General features: G+C 44.6%; 1 protein-coding gene across 1 annotated transcript in view; it reads left to right on the forward strand.

The window, feature by feature from the left end:
* The window catches only part of LOC115164319 (uncharacterized), a 37,079-nt gene that overhangs the window by 22,061 nt on the left and 2,109 nt on the right, over positions 1–12,909 (forward strand). Inside the window, exons 2-5 of the mRNA XM_029716677.1 lie at positions 2,529–3,541; positions 5,211–5,262; positions 8,622–8,757; positions 10,337–10,491. Of these exons, the coding sequence (XP_029572537.1) occupies positions 2,529–3,541; positions 5,211–5,262; positions 8,622–8,757; positions 10,337–10,491 (1,356 nt within the window). The remainder of the gene's footprint in view (positions 1–2,528; positions 3,542–5,210; positions 5,263–8,621; positions 8,758–10,336; positions 10,492–12,909) is intronic.

Here is a 12,909-nt window from a genome sequence, read left to right on the forward strand (position 1 = left end):
GCAGACTTAGGCAGGAAATGCCAACAACGAACAGTAAGCCATCATACTCATGTATAAACAAACTATTAATGAAAGAAAAGCATTGCAAGTTAGAATTTTGTAAAGTTAGTGTGGGAGAGATGGAAGAATTATTGTTGTTGATCAATAATGACCAACCTCCTGGCATTGACAACCTAGATGGAAATCTACTGAGGAAGGTAGCTGACTCTATAGCCACTCCTATCGGTCATATCTTTAATCTGAGTCTAGGAAGCTTCTCTAATGTCAAACATGTAACGTGTGGTGTACCGCAGGGCAGCTCTCTAGGCCCTCTACTATTTTCTATTTTTACCAATGACCTGTCACTGCCATTAAAGAAAGCATGTGTGTCAATGTATGCTGATGATTCAACCATATACGCATCAGCAACCACAGTTAGGAAGTCACTGAAACCCTTAACAAAGAGTTTTATTCTGTTTTGGAATGGGTGGCCAGTAATAAACTGGTCCTGAACATCTCTAAAACTAACAGCATTGTTTTTTGTACAAATCATTCCCTAAGTTCTAGACCTTGGTGTTACCTTAGATTGTAAACTGTCATGGTGAAAACATATAGATTCAATGATTGTAAAGATGGGTTTGTCCGTAATAAAGAGATGCTCTGCTTTTTTGACACCACACTCCACAAAGCAAGTCCTGCAGGCTCTAGTTTTATCTTATCTTGATTATTGTCCAGTCATATGGTCAAGTGCTGCAAATAAAGACCTAGTTAAGCTGTAGCTTGTCTAGAATAGAGCGGCACATCTTGCTCTTCATTGTAATCAGAGGGTTTATTAAAACTATGCATGCCATTCTCTCTTGGCTAAGAGTTGAGGAAAGACTGATTGCGTCACTTCTTGTTTTTATAAGAAACATGAAGGTGTTGTAAATTCGAAATTGTTTGCATTGTCAACTTACACACAGCACTGACACACACTTACCCCACCAGACATGCCACCAGGGGTCTTTTCACAGTCGGTTTGAATTGAAGAGGGCCGTCCATAAGCTCAGACGAAGGCTATCAAGGATCTGGAAGATTTCTGTATGGTGGAATGGTCTAAGATCCCTCCCAATGTGTTCTCCAACTCATTTTAGAAAAATGCTCAGGGCCGTTATACTTGCAAGGTGAGGTATTGAAACAGGGGTGTCAAGGATCCTGATACCTACCTTTTTGGGGAAAACAAATATTGCTTGTTAAACAACATCTCTTCCTCTAAGCAATTGTATTAGTATAAAATAATATAATTTCTCCTTTTTTTGCATACAATGTAGCTCACTATTTTGAATGTATTTTATTCAGTAATTTTTACTCATTATCAATGGTGTCAATGGCGGGAGTTCTGAAATGGATGACACAGAATACATGGGCTATGATGGTCAAGCGATCAGGACTATCACTGTCAGTAATTACATTTTTTCAATATTTTCATTGCATTCATGTGCTTTGAAAACACCTGTTTCATCACTGTACAGAACACACACAGATATGAATGCCCATACTGCCTTTCTTCCCTCTGACCTGGCTGTGAGGCTGCCAGCTGTATCAGCAATAGAGAGGCCTTTGAGTTGCAGTCAGAAGAAGGTTGGGTGAGGGGGGTACTGGGGCCAGACCTAGCAACAACCCCTTTTATGCAGTCATGATTGCAAAGTACATCTAGATTTGGCTTGTTAAAATAAACTGAGGGAATGCCTTTGATAAATGCACTCATATGGAGAGAGATGAGATGGTCCATGTAGCAGCAATCAAAGTGCCTGTCTGGCGTTGGTCGACCACATGGGTGCTGGTGCTCCTTTTACACACACACACACACACACACACACACACACACACACACACACACACACACACACACACACACACACACACACACACCATGTCTCGAGCGCATTTTAAATGTGTTCCCAGCCTGCCCAGCCAGAGTACTAGTGTTGACTGAAGGTAGGTTAGTTTGTTACCTGTCTGGTGGTGCTGGTTGAGCCCCAGGTGGGTTTTCGCTCGGTTCCCACAGTCCAGAACCTGAACCGAGAGGAAATCTCATAAACACACCATCCCCCCTACAAAGGTCTGGTCCTGATCTCTGGGCCCAGTGGCCCCAGCAAACACATCTGCTTCTGCTTAGCTAGGCTGAGGTTCCCCTCAATCGTCCACCCCACACACCTGGGAAGCATTACAGCCAGCTCAGCGTGTTTGAAGAAATACCCTCCCCAAAGTTACCCAAGCACAGGCATGCAAGGCACCGCCACCGCTTTGATATACTGGCTGGCAGAGCAGGAGGGTTGAGTAGTTCAGGTCTGGATGCTTTTTGTTGTTTTGAGGCATTCTGAATTCCGCTCAACTGGGTTATTTGTTTAAAAGACAGATGTCATTTGTATTTCCAAGTTCTGCACAAAAAAAGTCACAGATTTTCTGTAAGTTTGACAAGTGCTAGTATGTGTCGATCATTAGAGATGCTAGCATTTTAACGTACACTCATGTCCCCCTCACCAAGCCCCTGTATATTGTGATTGCAGGTCTACTTTGACTGTGGAGCGAAGATGGATGTGGTGGATGTCCAAGGCCTCATCCTGTCTCCTGGTTTCCCCTATAACTACTCCTCAGGGACCCACTGTGTCTGGCAGTTCTTTGTGCCCATCGGCCACCAGCTCATACTGGAGATATTTGACTTTGACGTGTTCGAGAGTCACGACTCCGCCGCCCAGTACGCTGCCATCTCTGACTTGGAAGAGGTTGATGCTAACGATGGGGCGACTATCCCAACTGGGGGTCCCATCACTGATAAAGACGCCACTGTATCTCAGGCTCAGAGTGTCACAGCGAAAGCCCCCCGGTCCACCTCCCAAAACGACAAAGTCATGCAGGTGGTGGTGCAAGAGCAGTCCACCAAGATGGAGATAGCCAAAGTCTCCAACTCTGCTAAAAGGTCCACCTCTGATGCCACCTCTGACCGTGCCTCCCCACAGCCCCTCTCAGACCTCCTCCTACCAGGGGCCCATGTACCAGGAGAAAAGGCAATGAACTCAATCACCTCTCCTCTCCTCAGAGGCAACCCTGACCTTAACCCTATCCCCAGAGCATCAGCCCCAGACCAAGTCCTGGCTGTGGTTGTAGATGAGGCCACCACTCGGACCCCTCTGCTCCTTACAGACACGGACACAGAGTCAGTGAGCCCTGAGACCCAGCAGTCTGTGGTGGACGCATGCCCCCACGACGTCCTTTACATCTCGGACCTCCTCACCTTTTCCTCGCGCTTCTGCGGCTCCAACCGGCCCTCCAGCAGCCAGCTGGTGTTTGGCTCCAGCCAGGAGATGGTAGAGGTCATCATGGAGTTGATCACCACCACCCACTGGGGCCGTGGCTTCGCCCTGCTCTTTTACTACCACAACCAGACAGAACCGGGTGGAGATGACCCCCGGCATGCCTACGCCCCTACCAGGGCCAGCAAAATAGACACTCTGCTGGCCGCCATGAGTGGAGCAGCCTTCTTTGCCATGGTGCTCACCAGCGCTCTGTGTATTATATTCAGGTATGTATAAGCATGCAGAGAAAGTTATTGTGATATTATTAGCCCTTTGTCACACACGTGTTGTGCTATAAATAGGTTTCCCTGACTCCCTGAGATCAAACCAGCGCTTGAGAGAATTGTGCCAGAACATCCTTTTGTCCTACATGCCTTGTGATGGCTTTCCCTATTTACTCCCGGAGACATCCTGTTCTCAAACATAAACAAACAAGACAGTGCACAATGGAAATGTTTGTCCCTTTATGAGCCTTGTGGGTCACCTGTGCAACATCTTCAGGTACAGTAAAGCAAGGCATGCAGAAAGAATGGAGTCATAAAGATACCTTTGTCAGACATGTTTTGTGCTATAAATACATTTCCCTGACAACCTAACATAAACAAGACCGTGCACGTTCTGCACAATGGGAAAAATGGTCCTTTTATTTCTTTGTCATCCAAGGAAACTGGCACAGTGCTTTTCTTTTGAGAGAGCACAACTGTTGGGTCTTTGATATTGGCCAGTGTGACAAAGTTTCCTCCCATGAACGAGATGGTAGCCATGAATGGGATAGTCTGCCAGTCAGTCCTCCTCCAGCACACAGTGTGGTGCTGCTGCAGTGGATGGGCTGGCTGTTGACTCAGCTGGAGGCAGGGTTCGACTGTAGCTGCCCTTATGTGCCGCATTGTCACCATTACAGAGAGAGAGCGTGAGCAAGAGAGGGCCGTTCAAGGTGCAGCACCTGGCATCGATTCCAACGGACAAAGAGAAACGCAGCCATACAAAAGCGAGCGGAGGGAAAACGAGGAGAGCGGAGAACCTCATACTGCTGTGCTATGAGCCTCTGTCCCGTCGAGGTGCCATTGTAGTTGTTTAATAGAACAAGAACAACATATCAAAAGGTGTAATTTACAGGTTGTTCCCTCGGTCAATCCCATGAGGAGACAACATTAGTACATGTATCAGTTTTCGCAGGGTGTAATATCATTTATGCCAGGTAACTAAATGAGCATCACTGTTTTAATCTACTGTCCTGATTCACATCTAGTTCCCTCCAGGAAGGTTCAAATTCCCATAAAGATAAACCCCCTTGCATCCCCCATGCATGTTGGAGAGAAGTTACAGCTGTATTAGTCTCGCCCTGGGGCCATGTTTTTAATTGTGCCAAAAATTGATACACAAAAGCATTTCTTTCTGTTATTGACCAGAATCACTTTAAGTCAACACTTTCACTGTTATGTTGATATTATCCAGTGAAAATTCCCTTATTGCTATGTCTTTATACTGATGCCTTTATAGTGAGACCACCCCAGATAGTGTAGTTTATGACATTACATGGGTTTAGCTACTAGAGCCGTCCTTGAGAGAAACAACCGAGGGCAACTTTAGGCTGTTTGTATGTAGTGAGTCAGCTAGCTAGACTCTGATTATGTTTGGAAGAAAATCTTCAGTGAAGGCAATCTAATCTGTTCCAGTTTCTAATTGTGGGAGAATGTTCATTTTGTACATTTTTGGTCAAATTTGGAGAGCAGTTGCTCTAAATAAGTCAAGCTTTCACAAATAGCATGAAAGAGAATGTCGCCAAAAGTCAAGAAAGTAAACAACATACATAAAAGAAAGTATGCTAATGGGTTTCAAAGATATGTTAAACAGTCAAACACAACTGAAATGTTGTGGATCTCTTTTGTTTTCCAGACCTAAACTATGTCCGAAAAGAGCCAGCTCCTGCTCATCCAACAACTCTGAGGTAAACGGATAAAGACCCCTGTCTGTCTGACTATCCAGACATTCCTTTGTAAGCTAGCTTCTGACTGGGATCAGGGAACATTTCCTTCATATCCTCTAGACCATGGATGGGCAACTTTGATGGGGGTTGGTGCCACACAAAAAAACAGAGAAAAAATGTCCTGCAATTCTACACATTTTGCCATGGGGCAGAGAGAAAAATGTGTAGTTCTACAGCTCATTTCCTGCAATTAAGAAAAAATCCATAGGGTGGAAAGAAATGTTTGCAGTTTTTAATATTATATCTGAGTGAGAGTCACTAACAAATTCAATGGGGCCTCCTTGGTCGGTAATTCGACCATGATTACAAAGTTTAGATAGCTAGCTAGACTAATTTAAAATCAAAAAAATGTTAGTTGACATGGGCTGAGTGATTGATTTACAGTGCATTCGGAAAGTATTCAGACACCTTGACTTTTCCACATTTGTTACGTTACAGCCTTATTCTAAAATGTATTAAACATTTGTTTTCTCATCACAATACCCCATAATGACAAAGCAAAAACTGGTTTTTAAACATTTCTGCAAATATAAAAAATAAATATACTGAAATATCACATTAACATAAGTGTTCAGACCCTTTACTCAGTACTTTGTTGAAGCACCTTTGGCAGTGATTACAGCCTTGAGTCTTCTTGGGTATGACGCTGCAAGCTTGGTACACTTGTATTTGGGGAGTTTCTCCCATTCTTCTCTGCTGATCCTCTCAAGCTCTGTCTGGTTGAATTGGGAGCGTCGCTGCACAGCTATTTTCAGGTCTCTCTAGAGATGTTCGTTCGGGTTCAAGTACGGGATTTGGCTGGTCCACTCAAGGACATTCAGAGACTTGTCCCAAAGCCACTCCTGTGTTGTCTTGACTGTGTGCTTAGGGTTTTTGTCCTGTTGGAAGGTGAACCTTTGCCCAGTCTGAGGTCCTGAGCGCTCTGGAGCAGGTTTTCCTCAAGGATCTTTCTGTGCTTTCCTCTGTTAATCTTTTCCTCCATCCTGACTAGTCTCCCAGTCGCTGCTGCTGAAAAACATCCCCACAGCATGATGCTGCCACCACCATGCTTCACCATAAGGATGGTGCCAGGTTTCCTCCAGACACGACGCTTGGCATTCTGTCCAAAGAGTTCAATCTTGGTTTCATCTGAAACAGAGAATCTTGTTTCTCATGGTCTGAGAGTCCTTTAGGTGCCTTTTGGCACACTCCAAACGGGCTGTCGTGTGCCTTTTACAGAGGAGTGGCTTCCGTCTGGCCACTCTACCATAAAGACCTGATTGGTGGAGTGCTGCAGAGATGGTTGTCCTTCTGGAAAGTTCTCCCATCTCCACAGAAAAACTCTGGAGCTCTGTCAGAGTGACCATCGGGTTCTTGGTCACCTCCCTGACCAAGGCCCTTCTCCCCCGATTGCTCAGTTTGGCCGGGCAGCCAGCTCTAGGAAGAGTCTTGGTGGTTCCAGACTTCTTCCATTTAAGAATGATCTAGGCCACTGTATTCTTGGGGACCCTCAATGCTGCAGAAATATTTTGGGTACCCTTCCCCAGATATGTGCCTCGACAAAATCCTGTCTCGGAGCTCTACGGGCAATTCCTTCGACCTCATGGCTTGTTTTTTTTCTCTGAAATGCACTGTCAACTGTGGGACCTTATATAGACAGGTGTGTGCCTTTCCAAATCATGTCCAATCAATTCAATTTACCACAGGTGGACTCCAATCAAGTTGTAGAAACATCAAGGAGGATTAATGGAAAGAGGATGCACCTGAGCTCAATTTCGAGTCTCATAGCAAAGGGTCTGAATACTTATGTAAATATGGTATTTGTTTTTTATTTTTCAAATCGTCAAACATTTCTATAAACCTGTTTTCGCCTTCTTATTATGGGGTATTGTGTGTAGATTGATGAGGGAAACAAATAATTTAATCAGTTTTAGAATAAGGCTGTAACTTACCAAAATGTGGAAAAAGGGAAGGGGTCTGAATACTTTACGAATGCACTGTATATACTGAACAAAAATATAAATGTAACATGCAACAATTTCTAAGAAGGAAACCAGTCAATTGGAAGAAATTCATTTGGCCATAATCTATGGATTTCACAGGACTGGGCACCACAAAAGGGCTTTATTACAGACAGAAATACTCCTCAGCACCCCGACCCACTCCCCCCTCAGACGATCCCGTAGGTGAAGAAGCCGGATGTGGAGGTCCTGAGCTAGCGTGGTTACACGTGGTCTGTGGTTGTGAGACCAGTTGGACGTACTGACAAATTCTCTAAATGGTCGAGAAATTAACATTAAATTATCTGGAAACAGATCTGGTGGACATTCCTGCAATCAGCATGCCAATTGCACACTCTTTCAACTTGAGACATCTGTGGCATTATGTTGCATGACAAAACTGCACATTTTAGAGTGACCTTTTATTGTCCCCAGCACAAGGTACACCTGAGTAATGATCATGCTGCTTAATCAGCTTCTTGATATGTCACACCTGTCAGGTGGATGGATTATCTTGACAAAGGAGAAATGCTCACTAACAGGGATGTAAATAAATGTGTGCACAACATTTGAGAGAAGCTTTTTGTGCATATGGAACATTTCTGGGATCTTTTATTTCAGCTCATGAAACATGGGACCAGTACTTTACATGTTGCGTTTATATTTTTGTTGTGCGTTATATATAATTTAAAAAATGTAACTGCACCTTGCATTCTACTATTCTAACTCTCAATAGTAAGTTAAGACCCCAACTGAGTTCTTAAAAATAAAAATCCCCAACCCCCCCAACATTTTTTTTCGGAAAGGGGGCGGGAGGAAAATTGATCCGTAGGCCTACAAAAGGGGGGCCATGCAGCCCGCCAGTTGCCAATCCCTGCTCTAGACTACAGACATTGGAGCAAATACAAATACCCCACACTGGCCTGGTGCTCTTGTTGTCCAAATTCTCACATGCAGGGCAAGCAGCCCCAGAGGTAGACAGGTTCACTAAAGGTCAGACTGACTGACTCCCCCATAAAGCAGAACTGGACAAGTTACACTTCCCTGTTTTCTAGTCATGAGATGAATTTGTAATTGAGTTGTCAAAATGTGTCCATCTGGGATTGAACTTTTAGAAACAAGCAAAACAGTCCTACACAAGTTCTGGCCACTTTAAGTATCTTATTGCCACTAGATCATTATACTGACTGGGTATCAAAACATTTTATTAATTGACAAGAACAACTTCAGTTCATATGGCTGTATTTCATAGTGTTGTGCAGCCCTACTCCGTTGGTGTATGTGGAGTGGCAGGCATGTGTAGTAGTACTTGCTGACTCTAAACTGTACTGACTGCTGTAGGTGCAGGAGGGAGTGCAGAACTCTGGAGCTGATGTCCGTGAGCTGCAGCTGGTGGCTCCTAATCAGCCCGGCCTGGAGGTCCTTTGCCCTGCAGAGAACGACAACAACAACCACTCTCTCAGCCTCACACACAGAGGTGGGTATGCGCAAGCGGGCAGGCTCACATGCACACGTGCGCACACGCACGAAACACACACACTCCATCTACTTTCTCTCTCCCGCTAACACTCCCCTGTTTTTCCCTCTCTGCTTGTGCTCCAGCCGCCTAGCCTAGTCTAGTCAATCCCCCTCGCTCCCCCTGCCCTGCGCCCCCTCTCTTTCTCTCTCCATGATCGAGGGGTACCGCTGGGGTGTTTGGTCTGGTTCCAACCTGGCTGACAATGACTTTATCTGCCCCTAAACTGAATTTACATGTTCAGCGTAAATGGGACACTTATTTCATTACGCTCTGAAACTATGACAGAAAAACGGTACACCGGGTCTGACTATCAGATCTCCAACACACAGTAATAGAGCTGCCAGGATTCTACCACATACTGAATTATCTCATGGTGTCATGGCCATAGAATGGCTCTAATCGGGTATAAAACATACATCCCGCGAGGGGGTCCAATCCGGCCCGTGGGTGGTTTAAAAAAACAAAACCATTTTTTTTTTTAAGTGGGGGGGAAACAAACTAGATACACTTAAAAATGACTAAAACCAAATCGAAATAATGGAGAAATTATAATGTACCTACATTCATACAGTTTCTTGACTGTGTCCAGCTTGCTAATAATCACCTAAATGAATGCTAGACAGTCGGGGAGCATCGAAAATTCCAAAATCTATGGATAGAGGACAATTTGTTTTTGCAAATTTTGATAGCGAGGAAATATTTTTTTAAATGTCAGGGCGTCCCTCCAAACCCTGTTGAATACTGAATGCGGCCCCCGGGGCAAAATTATTTTGACACCTGAATCATAGCTCAAAATATGTCAAACAAAAACTGTTTCACATCTGAAGTAATGTCTAATACAGGTGCATAGAAGAAACGTGTAGTAAAATTCACCAATACAGCTCGTAATATGTGATATCATTAAGGTATTCTGTGTGCTCAGTAGCTGCATATACAGTATTTAATCAATAACCTATATGAAAGGAAGTTGGCTGCAACATTGCACTGTCCACGTAGTATCTTCCTGGAGTCATTTGAAAGTGTATTTCTTCTCTTATAAAAGTTGATCAGATTGTGTGGGAATATGCAAGGCCAGCTTGTAGTGGATGTAGCTGAGTGAATAGGAGGTGCAGCATTTAGAAGTCTCAATGGAAAATTGCTTTAGTTTTGGGGTAACACTGGGTTTATCCCAGAACAATCCAAATTCTCGCTCATTGTAGCTGATCCCACAGAGAGATTTACAGGTCGTGACATTTAACCTATATAACAGCGTGGGAGCATTGGGAACACCATGTTTCTCCTCTCGCTGAGTTCAACCATGCCACTATGAGTTAACAGGAATATGAGTGGACAACTACAGTGGCTACACAGTGCAGTAATTTACTATGGAGACCAATCTGTAACATTCCATTTCAAGTGCTCTTTTAGGGACAAGCAGTGGAAGTTATCATAAGCTAAGGTGCAATACATCTGACTGTTGTGCCTTCAATGTTTTAATTGTAGGCTATCACCAAACAAGTAAGTGATTAATAAAACCACTTTCCCGTTTCTTTCCCAGGTTCTCCAGGCAGTGTTGGTGGTGATATGTCCCAGCATGCTGAAATGGACCTCTCATTCAATGGTCTCACGGAATTGGACTTGGGGACAGATGAGGTGTTTATCATTTCGTCTGTGCCTGGTCCAAGCAGCAGAATGCCGTTCTCGGCCCACACGGTAAGGAGCGAGGCAAGGCAGGTAACCCAGGCGAGGACCCACAGTGGTGCCAAGGCAGTAGAGGGAACCCAGGCTAGGACCCATGGTGGTGCTTTTCTAAAGGGTGACACCCAGGCAGTAGCATGTAACCCAGGCTAGGATCCATGGTGGTGCCCTCTTCTAGGGGTGACACCCAGGCAGTAGAGAGAACCCAGGCTAGGACCCGCTCTAGGGGTGGGTGACACCAAGGCAGAAGGCTACATCCTGCCAATTTATTTTTTCCTTGAACCATCAACCCTCTGCTGGTAATAGCTATGAACCTCACCGCCTGGTGGTCGAGGTGTCAGGTATAGAAACACAGTGGCAGGGGATTGGCGGTAGGATACTGTTTGACACAGCATTTTTGCTTGTGCTCTATTGGAATAAGAGTTGGCATAAGGCAGGCCTGGCAGCTATTAGGAAGCTGGCGTGCTTTCCTGCAGCCTAGCCTAATGGATGTATTATCTGAGAAGCCAGTTTCCCAGCTCCACTTCTCTCTCTCTGTGTGTGAGTGTGTGCGTGTTCATGCGCGTTTGCGCGCTGTGGTGCATTGCTGTGTGTGAGGTCTGTATGTTTACATGTTAATTTGCCTTTTTGTGCAGATTGTGTGTATGTACATATTTGTTCAGACTGATGATTGGAAGAAGGACTCGCACAGGAAATCCGTCCAGAGCCTTATCCGTTTATGTAACTAGCTAGATGGAACTCACGTTCATTTCTTTGGAAAAACGACATGAACATAAATGGTACCGTAGATCTGTCATGATACAACGGGATGTGTGAGACCACGAACAGCATTAGTTCCAGTGCTTGTGTTTTTCGTCACTGGTTATTTGGACAAATCGAAATTTCACAGGTTTTATCATCTTTAGAATTTCAGAAGGAGAGGGGACATTTGGCCTATGAACGTGCACTTAACTCGCAAAGAGAGAGGGCGGAGCTCTTCATTCTGGTTCCGATCCTCGTTCTATCTCTCCTCTTAACGCGTATGGACCCAGAACTTAATCCAGCAATTTAACAGGACTTTAGTTCTGGGTTAACCAAGATTACGCTTGTGTAAAATAGTTTAATTGAGTGTATTTTGCAAGTGAGTAGTTTGCATGCGCCATGACAGTTAACGTTTGCAATACAAGCTAACACCCACTGACTGGCTGTGGCTAAAATGAGCCCAGCTATCTGTGTTTGCACTGTGTCTAACGCTCAATTCCCGCCGCATTTTAAGCCCCGCCTACACAAACTCGTGATTTGTTGGGAGAGTTGTGTGTCTGAAGAGCACCCTCCCCGAAATGGCCAAGAAAATCCGACATGATCCTCAGAACTAGTGCTGTTGCCCTAGGTCTAGGATTTCTGAGACTAGGTGTGGGGGGTAATACGGGGCTCTGTTTCACATCTGGGGGGCTTATCCTCCACCTTTTTGCCCAAACTGCAACAAGTTGCCATTGTGTGGGGGGCTTTTGTGGTGAGCAGGGCACTTCATTTAAAACCTTCCTAATTCTTGTCTAGACTAAGCGAGCTGTGAGTGATTCTGTGTAAGGATTATATGGCTCTTTCTGAGAGGAGCAACCGCTAACCCCCCCCCCAAAACCTGACCACAAACCTTCCCCCATTCTGATTAACTAGCTGAATAATGAGGGGGGATATGTGACTAATGTGCCCTTCACCCCTGACCTGCCATTCCTATTAGTGAGACACCTACTGTATAGCCCTAGGCCCGCATTCACAAAGACTCCCAGAGTAGGTCCGACCTGCCCATATAATCGTATTCATTATGATCCAAAAGGTCAAACTGATCCTATATCAGCAGTCCTATCTGAGAATCTTTGTGAATGTGGTTCCAGGAATCACTGACTGCACCCACTACCAGGCAAGCAGCACTTGTTGTTTTGGATTACATGTCTGATTCCAGGGTTTGCTTGCTGCCTTTTTAGGTCAACGGCGATTGGAGAAGCAGTTCAGCACTTGAATATAATGCGACCTCTGATACAAGCAAGCTATTTTATTAGTGATAATTTCTTGTGAATGAGTCTCATTCACACTCTGATGCCACTGGTGGAGAAAAGTCCTCAGTCAATGGAGTTAAGTCAGTTAAACGCACATTGTATTTAAGCAGTGTTTTCCCCATGGTCAAATAAAGTGTAGAATAATCACAGGTAGATGCTTTCAGTCTCCAGAATAAGAAGTGTGTGCGTTCCATGGCACTAAATTGTAAACTAAGACGCTGTGGAAACATTGCTACAGTGGGTTCAGTGGGTTCAAGAGGTTCTACTCTTTCAGATGCTTCCAGTTTTCCAACTAAGAAGTCTGTTTGTTTACAAACTACTGTAGGCCTACTCCACATGCACACAAATACGCTGCATGCTGGGTTTGCTTGAATTCCATATGATTTGTTTGTTGTGTCTC

The sequence above is a fragment of the Salmo trutta genome, chromosome 27 (assembly GCF_901001165.1).
Source record: "Salmo trutta chromosome 27, fSalTru1.1, whole genome shotgun sequence".
Taxonomy (NCBI): Eukaryota; Metazoa; Chordata; class Actinopteri; order Salmoniformes; family Salmonidae; genus Salmo; species Salmo trutta.